An 18,759-nucleotide genomic window follows, 5' to 3' on the forward strand; every position below is an offset into this window, starting at 1 on the left:
AGAAACGTGGAGAATGGAATTGAATCCTTATAGGAAGCAGGGTGTGAGGTTATATAGTCAAGGTAACTGTGGCAGTTGGTTGATTTATAATGGTGACTAAATGGGAAGATAGGTACATAGATAAATGCATAGATACATTGATAAATACTTAGATAAATGTTTTAAAAGAGGGTGGATATGATGCAGAAGTTATAAGAAAAGATACCAGAAGTAATTTTGTGAAGATCAGAGATGTGTTCACTTCAAGGAAACCCAGGTTGTGCAAGGGAAAATATATAAAATGTTACATGCTATCCATTTTGCTCTAAGCCTCAGAAATCTTACTGTGAGTAAAACATTTGTGGAAGAAAAAGGAGTCTTTGTAATGTGGATGCCAAGTTGAATACGGAACACAAGACAAATGAAGAGATACTTCAAATAACAAGAGCAAAAATGAACTCTAAAAATGGAAGTACTGAAAAGGAATTATCAGTTTATTGGCCATTTGATAAAAACTGAAAAACTGTTTGTGATATATATAAATAACTTGAATGAAGACATGGTCATAGGTTAGTAAGTTTGCAGACGATACAGAGATTGGAGGAGTTGTGGATAGTGCAGAACGTTCTGGATGTAAGTTTGCTCGCTGAGTTGGAAGATTCATTTTTAGATTTTTCATCACCATGCTAGGTAATATCATCAGTGAGCCTCCGGCTGAAACATGGTCCACTTTCTACTTACGAGTTTAGGTTTCCTTGGGTTGGTGATGGCATTTCCTGTAGTGATGTCATTTTCTGTTCTTTTCTCAGGGGCTGGTAAATGGGATCCAAGTCAGAGTCTTTGCTGCTAGAGTTCCAGTTGGATTGCCATGCTTCTAGGAATTCTTGTGCGTGTCTCTGCATGGCTTGTCCTGGAATGGACGTGTTGTCCTCATCGAAGTGGTGTTCTTCCTCATCTGTATGTAAGGATACTAGTGAGAGTGGGTCATGTGTTTTTGTGGCTAGTTGATGTTCATGTATCCTGATGGCTAGTTTTGTGCCTGTTTGTCCATTGTAGTGTTTGTTACAGTTTTTGCAAGGTATTTTGTAAATGATATTAGTTCTGCTTGCTGTCTGTATAGGGTCTTTCAAGTCCAGTAGCTGTTTTAGTGTGTTGGTGGGTTTGTGGGCTACCACGATGCCAAGAGATCTGGATAGTCTGGCAGTCATTTCTGAGATGTTTTTATAGGAGAAAGTGGCTTGGGTTTCTGGACATGTCTTATCTGCTTGTTGGGGTTTGTCGCTGAGAAATCAGCGGACTGTGTTCATCGGGTACCCGTTCTTTTTGAATACACTGTGTAGGTGATTTTCCTCTGCATAGTCCCTCTGTGCTGCAGTGTATGGTGGCTCATTGAAATAATGTTCTAATGCAGTTTCATTTGTGGGCGTTGGGACGATTGCTTCTGTACTTCAGTTTTTGGTCAGTATGTGTTGTTTTCCTGCAGACGCTGGTTTGAAGTTCCTATTGACTGTTCGCTCTACTATGATATTTAGGAATGGCAGTTTGTTGTTGTTTTCCTCCTCTTTAGTGAATTTTATACCAGTAATAGTATTATTGATGGTCTTGAAAGTTTCCTCTAATTTGTTTTGTTTAATGGTGACAAAGGTGTCATCCACACAGCAGACCCAAATTTGGGTTGGATGGTTGACAGCTGTTTGTTTGAGTCTCTGCATTACTGTCTCTGCTAAGAACCCTGATATCGGAGATCCCATGGGTGTTCAGTTGGTTTGTCTGTAGGTTTTGTTGTTGAAGGCGAAGTGTGTGGTAAGGCAGAGCTTTCACTAGCTTGACAACATTGTCCTTGATGAAGTTGGTGGTGTTTGGTATATGTGTGTCTTTGGTTCTTCTAATAATGTAGTCAGTGTTACCTTGGCCAGGTTGCTGCTGGTGGATGTGAACGTCAAGAGAAGACCATTATTTCATCCTCTTCTATCTTGATGTCTTTGATGGTCTTCAGGAATTCTTGGGTGGAGTGGGTGGAGTGGTGTGAGTCCTCTATTAAGTGTTTTAGTCTTTGGTGTAGCTCCTTGGCCAATCTGTAAGTTGGTGTTCGAGGTAATGAGACTATTGGTCTGTTGGGGGCTCCTGGTTTGTGAATTTTGGGTAATCCGTAGAAATATGATGTGTTGGATCCATCTGGTTTCATTTTTTGGAAGTTGATCTTATTTATTTTTCCAAATTTCTGCTGTTTTCAAGTAGGGCTGTGATTCACTTCTCTAGTTTTGAGATTGGGTCTATCACCAGTTGTTGGTAAGTGTTGATATCTGCAAGTGGTGCATTTGCTTTCTCAATGTAGTCTCTTTGATGTAAAATGGCCTTTGTCTGCAGGTAGGATAACAATGTATTCTTTAGTCTTTCCAGCGCTTCCCTTTCTTGTGCATTGAGTGTGTTTCCTTTTTCCTGCTTAATATTGGTGTGATGGTCTGCTGGGTTTCCTCTGTGAGTTGGTTGTCTTTCACTGTTGTTCACTAAGAAGTATTTCTTGACCGTATCCTGGAAGTTGTAATTTAATCCTCTTACGAAGACATCTTTTTCAGTGTCTGTTAAGGGTCGGTCAGATAAGTTTTTTTTCTTATCCATGCTTCTGTGTTCTCTGTGTTCTTATTTTGTATAATTTTGTCTAGTTTTATTCTGCTGGTCTAGTTTTTTTCATTTTCTGTGTTTGTCGCTGTCTAATGTCTATAACTTGTACTGTGTCTGTCTATTGTATTAGTGAGTAAAGGTTTTTTTTGGTATAAAATTTCCTGGTTATATTTTGTGGGCATCGGAAATTATTTCTCGAAGCATGCTGCGGCCGTTTTGCTCTGCTATTCTTTTGGCTAGTGGGGTGTTAAGGGGGAGGGGGGTTTGTAATTAAAACCTGTTTCCATAGCCAGTTGTTCATGAAGTACAACTGTTCACAGGTGGCGTTCTGTCAGATGGCTTTGATTTCCCATTTTCAGGCCAGTGCGGCACGGTGGTACAGTGGTTAGCACTGCTGCCTCACAGCGCCAGGGACCTGGGTTCAATTCCCACCTCAGGCGACTGACTGTGTGGAGTTTGCACGTTCTCCCCGTGTCTGCGTGGGTTTCCTCCGGGTGCTCCGGTTTCCTCCCACAGTCCAAAGATGTGCGGGTCAGGTGAATTGGCCATGCTAAATTGCCCGTAGTGTTAGGTAAGGGGTATATGTAGGGGTATGGGTGGGTTGCGCTTCGGCGGGTTGGTGTGGACTTGTTGGGCCGAAGGGCCTGTTTCCACACTGTAAGTAATCTAATCTGATAGCATATTGCACTCATCATCAATGAGCCTCCGGATGAAGCAGTGGTGGTATGGCCTGCTTTCCTATTTATGTCTTTAGGTTTCCCTGGGTTGATGATGTCAGAAGTTGTCAAAGGATACAGTGGGATATAGATCAGTTGCAGATATAGTTGGGAAAATGGCAGATGGAGTTTAATCTGAGTAAGTGTGAGGTGCTGCACTTTTGGAGATCAAATAGAGTCATAGATAGAGTCATAGAGATGTACAGAATGGAAACAGACCCTTCGGTCCAACCCATCCATGCCGACCAGATCTCCCAACCCAATCTACTCCCACGTGCCAACACCAAGCCCATATCCCTCTAAACCCTTCCTATTCATATACCCATCCAAATGCCTCTTAAATGTTGCAATTGTACCAGCCTCTACCACTTCCTCTGACAGTTCATTCCTTTGTGTGAAAAAGTTGCCCCTTAGGTCTCTTTTATATCTTTCCCCTCTCACCCTAAACCTATGCCCTCTAGATCACCCCAGGGAAAAGACTTTGCCTATTTACCCTATCCATGCCCCTCATAATTTTGTAAACCTCTATAAGGTCACCCCTCAGCCTCCAATGCTCCAGGGAAAACAGCCCCACCCCGTTCTGTTCAGCCTCTCCCTATAGCTCAAATCCTCCAACCCTGGCAACATCCTTGTAAATCTTTTCTGAATCCTTTTCAGTTTCACAACATCTTTCCGATAGGAAGGAGACCAGAATTGCACGCAATATTCTAACAGTGGCCTAACCAAAGTATATAGCTAATGGCAGAACCCTGAACAGCATTGATGTATAGAGGGATCTTAGGTTTCATGTGCATTGCTCCCTGAAAGTGGCAATGCAAGTTGATAGGGTGGTAAAGAAGGCTTATTGGTCGGGGAATAGAGTACAAGAGTCAGGATGTCATGTTGCTGCTTTATAAGACTTTGGATAGGCTACACTTAGAGTGCTGCATACAGTTCTGGTCACCATATTACAGGAAGGACATGGAGACTTTGGAGTGGGTACAGAAGAGTTTCCTTGGATACTGCTTGGATTGGAGGGATTTGACCACAAGGAGAGGCAGGTAAAAATTGGTTTCTTTTCTCTTGAGTGGCAGAGGCTAAGCAGAGACTGGATAGAAGAGTGGCATGGTGGCTCAGTGGTTAGCACTACTGCATCACAGCGCCAGGGACCTGGGTTCATTTCCCATCTTGGGTGACTGTCTGTGGAGTTTGCATGTTTTCCCTGTGTCTGCGTGGGTTTCCTCCAGATGCTCTGGTTTCCTCCCACAATCCAAAGATGTGCAGGTCAGGTGAATTGTCCATAGTGTTAGATACATTAGTCAGGGGTAAATGTAGGGGAATGGGTCTGGGTGGATTACTCTTTGGAGGGTCTTTATGGACTTGTTGGACCATAGGGCCTGATTCCATAATGTAGGGAATCTAGTCTAATCTAAGTCTGTAAGATAATGAGATGCATGGGTAGGGTTGACAGTCAGAATCTTTTTTTCCAGAGTTAAAATGTCTAATATTATGGAGTATGGAGTGAAAGGGAGAGAGTCAAATGAGATGTGAGGGGGCAATTGTTTTACACAGAGAGTGGTAGGAGTCTGGAATGCGCTGTCAGGGGTGGTTGTTGAGGCAGACATGATAGGGCAGTTTAAGAGACTTTATATAAGCATATAAATAAGGAAGGAATGGAGGGATATGGACCAAGGCATGCAGAATTGATTAGTGAAATTTGATATCATGTTTGGCACAATGTCATGGGCCAAAGGGCCTGTTCCTGTGCTATACTGTTCTGTGTTCTCTGTACTATTTTTAACTAAGGTTGGTCAACTGTTGAATTCATGACATTAGAAGGTTATGGAAGCTGGACGACTACGTATATTTAGGAAAGAGATTGATACCTTTAATACCTTAAAATTAAACAATGTGTATGAAGATCAAGCAGGAAAACAGCATTGAGACAGAGGATCAGCTATCATCATATTGACTGGTGAAGTAGGCTTGAAAGACTGAATGGTGTCATCCTGTTCCTAATTTCTGTGTTTCCAGACTGCATCTACCATATATTTGCTCATTGATTCAATTCTCTACTTCATCCCAAAAACTTCTTTATATCCTTCTCATCACTCTCAATCCTATCTAGGGTTGGGTCATCAGCAAATTTTTAAAAATTACATTTGATTCCCTCAGCCAAATTGTTGGATATGGTACTTCACTTCCACTCTGAAAATGATCCATTTATTCCTAATCTATAAGTATTGAGGGCTAACTAACTCTCAATCCATTCGACTGTGTTACCAACAATTTCATATGCTTTCATTTTTCTCACGGACCTCTGGGATAGGACTTGAGATGATTTTCCTTTCATAAATCCTTTATGTCTTGTTGACTTTGTGTGATCCCATTGATACTTTCTAAATGTACTGGTATCATATCCTTTATAATAGACCGCATCATTTTTCCTAATCCTGGTGTTAGATTTGTTTGCAAGGCCTATACTTTTTTCCCCACCTTCCCTTTTTAAATAGTGGGGCTTCATTTGACATTTTTCAATTTCCAATGTGCCGGACTGTTCCAGAAAGCACAAAAGTTGGGAAGATGTTATGGGCCAGACCAAACCCCACACCCCCAACCTCACCACCCACCCAAAGCATATAATGGAGAAAGCCTCGACCCTAACTACTTTATATATTTTTAAAAAGGTGATGTATTCCAGATATTATTCAAGTGGTCCATCACTAAGCTTTAATCAAAACACACTTGATTCTTGCAAAACAGTTAAAATACAGCAAAAAGAAGAATTGGCATAACTTTACTCTATTGAGATACTTGACGAGGTGATGGATTATTTAACTGTTCCAAAATAGATAGCATCCCATAAACTCACCCTTGGGAATGGCAATTCAGCAAAACACATTATTCTCTCATGCTGTGTTTTTCCAGTGCAGTAAATAGAAACATGGAAAGAAACAAGAGGAAGCTTCTCTTCTAAGACTTTACTCTAGCAGTGGAATTCAAGCTTTCAGCTCCAGCAGCCAGCAAAACAATCAAATCACTGAAAGCAAACCAAATTCTTTTGGAACTATGAGAGCCTAACCCCACCTACTCATGATTCTATTGTTTTAAAAACAGTCAGGGAGACCTCAAAGCTGTTTATCAACTGCCTGAAAGATGGAGACATTTCAAACCAATGTGCCAGCAGCTTTCTGCAAGAGAACAGTACAGACCCCAGCAGTTAAAGACACCATTTCATCTCAAAGATGACAATCAAAATGTCCATTATTTCTATAGCAACATCCTTTAAGGCCCTTTATTTTGACTATCAAGTGAGAATTTATCAGCTATCAGTCCGATTAATTTCACCAGTTCTGATCTTCAATTCCTTCCTTCCTAATAGATTCTTGGCTCCCAGCATTCATACTGTTATTTTTGTTTCCTTCTGTGAAGGCAAAACTAAAGTAGTTGTTTAATTGTTCTGCCTTTTTCTGGCTCTTCATTATCAACTCTGCTGTTTCAGACTGTTAAGGCACCTATATTTGTCTGCACTAATCTCTTTTTACATACTGATAGAAGCTTTTACTGTTGCTGTTATATTCTTTGTAACTCTACTCTCATTCTCTTTCTTCTCCCTCTTAATCAAACGTTTGGCTCCCCTTTGCTGAATTCTAAACTGCTCCTGGTCTGCAGGCTTGCTTCATTTTCTTTCAACATTGTATGACTCCTCTTTGAATATAATACTATCTATAATTTATTTTGTTGGCTATGTTTGGGACACATTTCCTGTTGCCTCTTTTACCAAAAAGGAATGTATAAATGTTGTAGTACAGCATTTGCTCCTTAAATTTTAGCTATTGACTGTCCACTAACTTGCTTCTGAATAAAATTACCCAGTCTATTCAGATTTATGACATTAGTTTAGGACTGGACTCCTTTCACTTTCTACCCAGTGAAGAAATATGTCATATTACGGTCACCTTTTTTCTATAGGGCTTCTCACAACAAGATTAAAAGCTAGATTAGAGTGGTGCTGGAAAAGCACAGCAGTTCAGGCAGCATCCAAGGAGCAGTAAAATTGATGTTTCGGGCAAAAGCCCTTCATCAGGAATACAGGTAGAGAGCCTGAAGGGTGGAGAGATAAGTGAGAGGACAGTGGGGGTGGGGAGAAAGTAGCATAGTGTACAATAGGTGAGTGGGGGAGGGGAAGAAAGTGATAGTTTGGGGTGGGGGGGAGGGTGGAGTGGATAGGTGGAAAAGAAGATAGGCAGGTAAGAGCTTCAGGGCAGAGGAAATGACCTGTGAGTTGCAGTGGGAGAGGGACTCCTTGAGATTCTTGTAGAGAGAGGAGGAAAACTTCTTCAAGGCAGGCATCCTTGCAAGAGGATTTGCAGTAGGGTAAAATCAGCTAAGTAAAAACAATGCCTGCAAATGCTGGAAACCAGAGTCTAGACCTCTTTTCAGTGCATTGAACTTGATCAGGAAAGCTTGTCCACTAGTTTGCTTCTCAATATACTGGTCTCTCAAACAGTCTTGTACACACTGCAGGAATTCATCCACCACAGAATCATTGCTCAGGTGGTTTTCCAGGTTATATTTAGATTAATATTACCTAAGACACCCTTGTTGCATGCATCAAGAATTCTTGTTTAATACCATCTCCTACCTTACCCTTACTGTTTTAGAGGGCTATAGACACCCAACTAATGTTTTCCACCCCTTGTTGCTTCTTGGGTTGACCCAGACTGATTCCACATCAACATTACCTGCATCAATATCCCTTCTCACTATTACACACCACATCCTTTTCTTTTTTACCTTTCCTTCCTAAAAGTTGAATACACTTGCATGTTCAGTTCCCAGCCTTGGCCACCCCATACCTATGTTTCCATAATCACAATGAAATACATGCATACAACTTTTGAGCTATTAATTGATCAAACTGATTGCAAGTTCTCTGTGCATTTAGATACAATATCTTTATACTTCTACCTTTCACACTTTTAAACAATTTATTTGAACCACAACGCTGTTTGTTGCTACAAAAACAGAAATTGCTGGAAAATCTTAGCAAGTCTGGCAGCATTTCTTGGAGAAATCAGAGTTAATGTTTCTGGTCCAGTGGTCCTTCTTCAGAACTGATGGCAGTTAGGAAGAGATGGTTTCTATGCAAAAGACAGGGGTTGGGAGGGGTGTGGGAAGCAGGTAGAATAAATGATAGATGGAGATTTTGCAAAAAAGACCCTGACAGTTGAACGTACATTTAATTGGGAGCTTCAAACTAGTGTCTACAGAAAAACAACAAACACAAACTTCAGAAGCAATCATCCCAGCACCCACAAATGGAGCTGCATCAAGACATTATTTCAATGAGCTACATCACACTATAGCACCCAAGAACTACAAGCATCAGAAGAAAAGTACCTATACAACATTTTCAAGAAAAACTGCTATCAAGCAAATACAATCTGTCGATTCCTCAGGAACAAACCCAAACAAGCAAACACAATGCAACCAAAAACTATAGCCACATTACATAGAACATAGAACAGAGAAAAATACAGCACAGTACAGGCCCTTCGGCCCTCGATGTTGCGCCGATCCAAGCCCACCTAACCTACACTAGTCTACTTTCCTCCATATGCCTATCCAATGCCCGTTTAAATGCCCATAAAGAGGGCCACCACTGCTACTGGCAGGGCATTCCATGAACTCACGACTCGCTGACTAAAGAATCTACCCCTAACATCTGTCCTATATCTACCATACGATTCCTCATATCAAAGACATATCAGAAATGACTTATAGACTATTCAGACTCCTTAGCATCATGGTAGCCCACAAACCTACCAACACGCTTAAACTGCAACTGATGAACCTAAAGGATACATTAGGTACTACCAGCAAAACTAATGTCATTTGCAAAATACCATGCAAGAACTGTAAAAAAACACTACTTCGGACAAATGAGTAGGAAACTTGCCGTCAGGATATGTAAATACCAACTAGCCATCAAAGGACATGCCCCATGATCACTGGTTTCCATACATACAGACTAAGAAGGACACCACTTTGACTGGGACAACACACACATCCTAGGACAAGTGAAACAAAAGGCATGCACGAGAATTCTTAGAGGCCTGGCTTTCTAACTGGAACTCCCATCAATAAACACATTGATTTTGACCCTATTTGATAAAAAGAACTGGAAATGACCTTACCCACCTTAAGAAACTAAGACCTTTGGAGAGAGTGACCATAATTCAGTTACGGAAAGGGACAGATACATCCCACAGGTCAAGAGTTATCAATGGGGTAAGGGCAATTATAGTGCGATTAAACAAGAATTAGGATGCATAGAATGGGGTAGCAAAATGCAGGGGATTCAGACAATGGAAATGTGGAGCTGGTTTAAGGAACAGATATTGCGTGTCCTTGGTAGGTATGTCCTTGTCAGGCAGGGAGGAAGTGATAAGGTAAGGGAACCGTGGTTTACTACAGAAATTGCATCTCTTGTTAAGCAGAAGAAGGAGGCTTATGTGTTGATGAGGCAAGATGGTTCAGATGAGGCAGTGTGGAGAGTTACAGATCAGCTAGGAAGAATTTAAAGAGGGAGTTAAGTAGAGCAAAGAGAGGACACGAGCAGTCTTTAGCAAATAGAATAAAGGAGAGCCTTAAAGCTTTCTATGGATATGTGAGGAATAAAAGGATTACTAGGGTAGGAATAGGGGCAGTCAAAGACAGAAGTGAGAAGTTGAGTGTGGACCCTGTGGAGATCGGAGAAGTGCTAAACGACCATTTCTCATCGGTTTTCACTCTGGAAAATGAGAATATTGTAGAGGAGAAGAATGAGGTACGAGATATTAGATTAGAAAAGATCAAGGTTAGTCACGAACAGGTGTTATCAATTCTAAAAGGAATGAAAGATGGGATTTATCTGAGGATTCTCTGGGAAGCTAGGGGGGAGATAGCAGAGCCTTTGGCTTGGATATTGGAGTCATCATTGTCTACAGGTTTAGTACCAGCGGACTGGAGAATTGCAGAGGTTGTGCCCTTGTTCAAGAAGGGCAGTGGAGATGACCCAGGTAATTATAGACCAGTGAGCCTTACTTCTGTTGTAGGAAAGGTTTTGGAAAGGATTATAAGAGATAAGATTTATAATCATCTAGCAAGCAATAATTTGATTTCAGATAGTCAACATGGTTTCATCAAGGGAAGGTCTTGTCTCACAAACCTCATTGAGTTTTTTGAGAACGTGATCAAGCATGTAGATGAGGGTAGGGCAGTTGATGTGATATAAGTGGACTTCAGTAAAGCCTTTGATAAGGTCCAAATGGTGGGCTGCTGGAGAAAATGTAGAGGCATGGAATTAAGGGCGATTTAGTAGTTTGGATTAGAAACTGGCTTTCTGAAAGAAGGCAGCGTGTGGTGGCTGATGGAAAATATTCAGTCTGGAGTCCAGTTACTAGTGGTGTGCTACAAAGATCTGTTTTGGGACCACTATTGTTTGTCATTTTTATGAATGACTTAGACGCAGACATAGGTGGATAGATTAGTAAATTTGCAGGTGAACTGAAGTCGGTGGAGTAGTGGATAGTTTGGAAGAATGGTAGAGGTTGCAAGGGGACTTGAATAAACTGCAGAATTGATCTGAGAGGTGGCAAATGGAGTTCAATGCATCGAAATGTGAGGTGATGCACTTTGGGAAGAATAACAGGAAGGCGGAGTACTGGGTCAATGGAAAGATTCTTGGTATTGTGGATGTGCAGAGGGATCTTGGAGTCCATGTACATAGATCCCTGAAAGTTGCCATCCAGGTTGATAGTGCTGTTAAGAAGGCTTGCGGTGTGTTAAGTTTCATTGGTAGAGGGATTGAGTTCCGGAACTGCAAGATCATGCTGCAACTATACAAAACGCTGTTGCAGCCACACTTGGAATATTGTGTACAGTTCTGGTCGCCGTATTTTGGGAAGGATGTGGAAGCATTGGAAAAGGTGCAGAGGAGATTTACCAGGATGTTGCCTGGTCTGGAGGGAAGATCTTATGAGGAAAGGCTGAGAGACTTGGGTCTGTTCTCACTGGAAAGAAGAAGGCTAAGAGGGGATTTGAGAGAGACTTATAAGATGACCGCATTTAGAATACTGTGTACAGTTCTGGTCGTCACATTACCAAAAGGATTGTAGATGCTTTGGAGAGGGTGCAGAGATGGTTTATGAGGATGTTGCCTGGTATGGAAAGTGCTAGCTATGAATAGAGGTGGAGTAGGTTAGGTTTGTATTCGTTAGAAAAAGGAAGATTGATGGGGGGACCTCATTGTGGTTTAAAAAATCATGAAGGGTATAGACAGGGTGGATAGAGACAAGCTTTTTCCCAGGGTGAAGGATTCAATAAGGGTGAGGTCACGCTTTCAAGGTGAGAGGTGGAAAGTTTAAGGGGGATACACGTGGCAAGTGCTTCACACAGAGGGTGGTGGGCATCTGGAACGCATTGCCAGCAGAGGTGGTAGAGGCAGGCAAGGTAGATTCATTTAAGATGCGTCTGGACAGATGCATGAGTAGGTGGGGAGCAGAGGAATACAGATGCTTAGGAATTGGGCAACAGGTTTAGACAGTAGGTTTGGATCAGCTCAAGCTTGAAGGGCCTAAAGGGCCTGTTCCTGGGCTATAAATTTTCTTTGTTCTTTGTTCTTGTTCACACATGCATATGTCTGTAGGCTTATTACTACTTTTATAACATTCTAAATAATTTTAAAACGTAAACTGTGTTTTAACCTCAAAGTATTCTCGCATGTTAGCCCAAGTTTACAGGAGCCTGAGCCATAAAACAAAAATCATAAACCTTTCTTCTGACCTCTCAAACAACTTTCTTCCCATAGAACTGTTTAACAACTAACCACTAACTAATATAATGTAATTCCTTGTTTGCTTAATCAAGTCAAAGTATTCAATTATTAAAAAAATTACTCAATTTTACAAGGGGATTGGGGTTATGGAGCTGCCATGGGGTTTTGGTAATTCATGGAAACCTGTCTCCTTGCCTTTCTCCCACTAATTATCAATTGCACTGTACCTGACTTGTGAGTACCCCAAGGGCCCCTGAAATTAAAAGATGTTTCATTCTTCCACATTAACATCTTAAGTTAATTCAAAATGAAAAAGATCTTTGTGTCTGTGAGTTTTTCTGTCAGCTGCACCACAGATAGAAATAGATGGTTAACATTTTGTAACTCTAGACTGTAGATCCATTTGCTGGAAACCACGCCCTTTAAAAGGATGATTATAATGTATAAGATAAACGATGATGCATACATAGTGATTTGTTTTCTTTTATAGCTTGCAGTCCTTGGAGCTTTTATGCAAATAATTGGCTCCTTAGGCTTTGTTGTTGGCGCACAAGGTCACATTACAGAGTCTGGAGATGGTCAGTTGGCCAGTCTTGCTGTGGTCAATACTCTACTATCAACAGGATCGGCAGGTCTATATGGTTTGTTTTTCCTGAGAATGAGGAGAGACACTTACAGTATACCACGATTGATTAATTCAGCACTTACAGGAATGGTAAATATTCAAATATTTGAACAAATGACACAAATGTATTTATGAAATAGTGTGCAAAATATACAACTCTAGAACAGAGAAAAAGTAAGCAATATTTTCAATATTATATGTTTCATACCTCTTCTTTCCTTTTTCTACCAAGTATTTATCTAATGTCCTCTGGAACATAATAACATTATTATATCTACACCCCTCACCAGATGTTTTGATACTTTCAGTCACTTCCCTTTTAATATTGAGCTTGTGATGATTTCAGATATCGAAACTATTTATTCTTTAAAAGCTGGAATTCCTCAATGTGATCTCATAGAATTCATAAAATCCCTACAGTGCGGAAAGAGACCATTTGGTCCATTAAGACTGCAGCCACCCTCCAAAAACGATCCCACCCGGACTCAGCCGCCTACCCTAATCCAGTGACACTGCATTTACCATGGCCAATCCACCTAACCTGCATATCTTTGTACCAAGGGAGGAAACTAGAGCAGAAACCCATGTCTCTGGCTTTACACAAATAGACTTGCGTTCATAATTCCTCTTCTTCTTCTGTATCTCTGAAGCAATTATAGGAAATATTACTTGTTCCATCTTTTTTTGGTAAATAATTCCCCACCTTTTTCCCATATTGGTGCCATCAGCAAATTAAGATTTGCTTTTGTCAATAACAGTCCCTTTAATAGAGTAACAAATTCCCAATGTGCTTCATAGTTCTGTATTAAGAAAGAATGTAATACAGTGTTAAAATAGATATTAGGAGAGGTGGCTGAGTACTTGATCATTAGAACCAGAGTAGGCCGTTTAATACATCAAGCCTGTTGTGCCATTCAGTGATCTTGGCTGAATTATGACCTCATATGTTTTACCAGATAGTCCTTAATATCTTTGGCTAACAAAAACCTAGTTGTATTTGCACTTGTAGAATAGAGTTTCACATTTCTACCAGTCTTTGAGTGAATAAGTGCCCGATGTACGGTTGTGGCCTCTTAACTTAAGTACTGAAAATGTGTTGCTGGAAAGGCGCAGCAGGTCAGGCAGCATCCAAGGAGCAGGAGAATTGACGTTTCGGGCATGCCCTTCTTCAGGAATGTTTCCAGTGCCTTTCCAGCAACACATTTTCAGCTAAAAATTCCTGAAGAAAGGCTCATGCCCGAAATGTCGATTTTCCTGTCCTTGGATGCTGCCTGACCTGCTGCGCCTTTCCAGCAACACGTTTTCAGCTCTGATCTCCAGCATCTGCAGTCCTCACTTTCTCTGCTTAACTTAAGTAGGCATATACTTGTATTGGAGGCAGTTCACAGATCGTTAATTTATTGGCTCCTGGATGAAGGGTTGTCTCATTAGGAAAGGTTGATCAGATTTGGTCTGTTCTCAGTGGATTCTAAACAAAGGATTCTTACTGCAGTATATAAGATTCTGAGGGGGTTTGATGGGTTAGATTCCTAAACACTGATTCCCTTCAGGGTGATATCTTGATTAGGGGATATAGAATAAGGGGTGATTGACTTAAGATGGATACAAGGAAGAATTTTTGCTCTCAGTGGAACAAAACTCTTTGGAATTCTCTAAGCAAGAGCCATGATCTTAGTGAATGGCATAGCATTCTTGAGGAGTGAATGGCTAATTCCCACTGTTAGTTGCAACAAAATGTAAGAATGATCAATCAGCAGGCCATTAGTCGGCTGTGTACTGATTTAAATATGCTCCATCATAAACTGTACAGTTTATGTATCAATAAAGCATTTTAAAGGTTTTTTTTCCCTAAAGTCCTGATGTATTCCTGATGTATTTTACACAATACTTATGCATCCATATTAATTCTTGTTTGCTTTTGGTAGGTGGCAGTTTGTGCAGGTGCCAACAAATACTTACCTGCACTGGCAGTAATGTGTGGGGCCTCAGCATCTCTCTTATATATGGCACTTGAACATTTATGCACAGTTACCAAGATTGATGATCCTACAGATACTATTGCCAGTAAGATTCTTCACATGATAATATTATTTAGTGATGCACTCAATTAATGTAGCACTTTTTTATCACCTCAGAATGTCCCCAAAGCCACTGATGTACATTCTGTGTGAATAATGTTGTTTGAGAGAGATATTTCGACAAAGGACACCTATCAGGTTTTCCAAATTGATCTGATTCTTGTTAATTCCCACCTATGATATCATATGACCTGCACTCAGCTTAGTACCTTTCTGCCATCACTATTTCTACAGCAACAAAAATGGGAATGCAGCTTGAGAAGGATCAGTTACAACTTGCAAGCCTATCTACCTGACAACATCTGGAGAAATATTAACATCCTTTGTTTGCTATTTGGGCTGACAGACTCACTTGTGAACTCTGGTATAACTTCTATAAGAACAACCAAGCAGTCAGTGGAAGAATGTATGGATGCCTTTGTGATGTCACTCCACAAATGTTCAAACAGACAGCTGCATCCTCTATGTTTTGTAGGAAGTGCTTTTCAGTAGTGCCAGTATTTTTTTTCGGATGCTGTTGTATATCCAGCATTCTCCAGAATTATTGCTCAATGATTCAGCAACTCTATCTAGCTGGTGAGTGATAGGGATGTGGTTCACTGAGCACTGAGGATAAGAGATATCATTTGTAGATGCATTCACTGCTTTTGACATGAGGTCATTGGACTTCTTGATGCACTGCTGCTAAGTCCAGACTCTTGGAATTTATATTTCTGGTCCCTATTCCAATCCCTTCTCATGGTTGTCTTAAGAGCTACTGAGTCTCCATGAGACATGGTGTCCCTCCTGCTGCTACTTTCACCGATTATGTCTTCAACTCTGTAAGAAGGAAAGAAAACCACACTGTTTAGTAGTAAATTACAAGATTAAGAGTTTTAAAAGCTAGCAATAAAGTTACAAAAAGTGATAGACGGAGAAAATAAACTCTTGAGAGAAAATAACAAGTCACATAAAAACAGTCAATAAAATGTAAAATTTTACTGTTTAAAAAACAATTGGTGCCACTGTAAACATAGGTCCCTTGGAGAATGAGGTTGTGGTAAAAGTAATGGTGGGCCCGAAGTAGCAGAGGAGTTGAATAAATGAATATAATTAGGGAAAATTAATAACATCCCACAACTACTAAATAATCAAGGGCAGAGTTGGGCGGGTGGGTGGGGAGCAGCTGTTTTTGGTGAGAAGATAATCACACCAATTATTTGATTGCTTGCATCATAGGATTTTAGAGGAAGTAGCTGCAGAAATCGTGAATGCACCGATAATAATTTTCCAAGAATCCTTGGATTCTATAAATTTTCCAGACACTTAGAAAATTGCCATGTAACACCCATATTCAAGAAATGAGAAAGACAAAAAAAAGCTGGTAATTATCTACCAGCTATCTTAGCATGTTGTTAGAAAAATGTTAGAGTCTATTATACAGGATGGTTGAGTGTTTAGAAGGACATAATTTAAACAAGTAGAGCCAGCAGCAGGACTTCATGAAGGAGAGATTGTACCTGACAAATTTCGTGTAGTCTTTTGAGGAGGTAACAAATAGAGCGATAAAGGAGAACTGGTAGATGGATTTTTGAAAGGACTGGGTACTGAAAATGAGATACTTATTAAGCCAAGAGTGCACAGTATTAGGATAGTATATTAGCATGGGAAATTGGCAAACTCAGTTGGCTGGAAGGCAAGTTTGTAATGCAGAGTGATAGCAACAGTGTGGGCTCAATTCTCACACCAAGTGGACTTTTCATGAAGGACTCTATTTCTTGATGCCTCCCCCCACCTGAGGTGTGATAAGCCTCAGGTTAAACCATCAGCAGTCACTCTGTCACACTCTCTCTCTGTCTCTGTCTCTCTCTCTCTCTACTTGAGAGAGCAGCCCAATGGCCTGGTTAAAGTGTGGTGACTTTACCTTTATTATGATGGGTAGAGAATTATCTAACTGATAGAAAACATAAAATTGGGATAAAGGGGACACTGTCAAGATGGCAACCTATAACTACTGTCGTAGTTGTGGGCATCTTCACTGAGCTGGGAAGTTGATTTGCAGATGTTTTGTCCCCTGTCTCGGTGACATCTTCAGTGCTTTGGAGCCTCCTGTGAAGCGCTGCTGTATTTTCTTCTGGAATTTATTTGGTTCCATTCCTGCTACTTCCGATTGCCTGTTCTGGTTGTTCATTGTACTAGACGATACATTGGGTCTAGGTCTATTTGTTTGTTGGTGGAGTCCGTGGATGAGTGCCACACTTATAGAAATTCTTTAGCTGTCCTCCGTTTGGCTTGTCCTGCGATCATTGTGTTATCCCAGTTGAATTTGTGGTCCTTGTGTGTGGCTGCTAGGGACAGTTAGCTGTGGCGTTTAGTGGCTACTGGTGTTCATGAATGCGGATTGCTAGTTGTCTGCCTGTTTGTCCGATATAGTATTTTGTACAGTTTTTGCATGGAATATCGAAAATTACGTTGGTCTTGCACGTCGTGGGTATGGGATTTTTTTGTCCTGGTGAGGTATTGTCTGAGTGTGTCTGTCGGTTTATGGGCTGTCATTTATCCCAGTGTTCAGAGAATTCTGGCTGTCAGATCCGAGACATGTTTTATGTAAGGTAACATTGCTAGTGAGTTAGATCGTGGCATGTCCCCTTCACGTTGTTTGACTGTTAAGCATCTGTGGATGAAGTTGTGGGGATATCCGTTCTTGGTGAATACTCTGTAGAGGTGTTCTTCTTCTTCCCTTCATAAGTTGAGAGTACTGCAGTGTGTTGTAGCTCTTTTGAACAAGGTCCTAATGCAGCTTCTCTTGTGTGTGTTCAGGTGATTGCTGTTGCAGTGCAGGACTTGGTTGGTGTATGTATCTTTCCTGTACATTTTTGAGGTGCATTCACTGTTCTGTGTTATTTCTACCATCACGTTCAGGAATAGGAGTTGATTGTTGATTTCTTCCTCCTCTCGCAAATCTGATCCCTGTGAGCATGGTGTTGATAATCTGGTGTGCTTGATTCCTGCTCAGTTATGATAACAAAAGTGTCGTCCATGTATCTGATCCAGAGTTTGGGTTGGATTTGTGGGAGGACTATTTGTTTCAGTCTTGCATTGCTCTTTCTACTATGAGCCCAGAGATGGGTGAGCCCATTGGTGTTCCATTGATTTGTTCATATATTTGGTTGTTGAATGTAAAGTGTATCGTCAAGCCCAGATCTAGTAGTTTGAGTATGCAGTCTTTTTTGGTAGGTTGTCTGTGTTACTTGTCCAGGAGGTTGGCTATTGTCTCACTGGCTAGAGTTTTATCAACTGTAGTGAACAGTGCCATTACATCAAGTGAGACCATTGCTTCGTCCTTGTCTGCATTTATGTTTTTGATGTTAGTAAGGGTAGAATGGTTTGTCTGACTGTTTGCTGTGTCTCTTCGATTAGTCAGTTAGTTCTGAGCATTCTAGAAAAGACAAATGAACAAACTCAACATCAAAGAGAGAGAGAAGTTACAAAAACACTTAAAAATGGCAAGAATATAATCATAGTACCAGCGGATAAGGGCAGAATAATGGTTATCATGGATGGGCAGCATTGTGGTTCAGTGGCCAGCAGCCTCACAGTGCCAGGGACCCAGGTTCGATTCCCACCTCGGGTGACTGTCTGTGTGGAGTTTGCACATTCTCCCCGTGTCTGTGTGGGTTTCCTCCGGGTGCTCCAGTTTCCTCCCACAATCTAAAGATGTGCAGGTCAGGTGAGTTGGCCATGCTAAATTGCCTATAGTGTTAAGTACATTAGTAAATGTAGGGTAGGGCAATGGGTCTGGGTGGGTTACTCTTCGGAGGGTCGCTGTGGACTTGTTGGGCCAAAGGGCCTGTTTCTTTACTGTTGGTAATCTAATCTAAAATCAAGACTGAATATACTCAGAAAGCAGAGAAACTACTTGCAGACACCGACACCTACCTCCAGTGTGTTTGTGACCCC

General features: G+C 41.0%; 1 protein-coding gene across 1 annotated transcript in view; it reads left to right on the plus strand.

The window, feature by feature from the left end:
* LOC132823545 (putative ammonium transporter 1) overlaps positions 1-18,759 on the plus strand; it is a 64,164-nt gene that overhangs the window by 12,654 nt on the left and 32,751 nt on the right. Inside the window, exons 6-7 of the mRNA XM_060837488.1 lie at positions 12,608-12,832; positions 14,668-14,806. Coding sequence (XP_060693471.1) covers positions 12,608-12,832; positions 14,668-14,806 — 364 coding nt within the window. The remainder of the gene's footprint in view (positions 1-12,607; positions 12,833-14,667; positions 14,807-18,759) is intronic.

Source organism: Hemiscyllium ocellatum, chromosome 16 (genome assembly GCF_020745735.1).
Source record: "Hemiscyllium ocellatum isolate sHemOce1 chromosome 16, sHemOce1.pat.X.cur, whole genome shotgun sequence".
NCBI classification, from domain to species: domain Eukaryota; kingdom Metazoa; phylum Chordata; class Chondrichthyes; order Orectolobiformes; family Hemiscylliidae; genus Hemiscyllium; species Hemiscyllium ocellatum.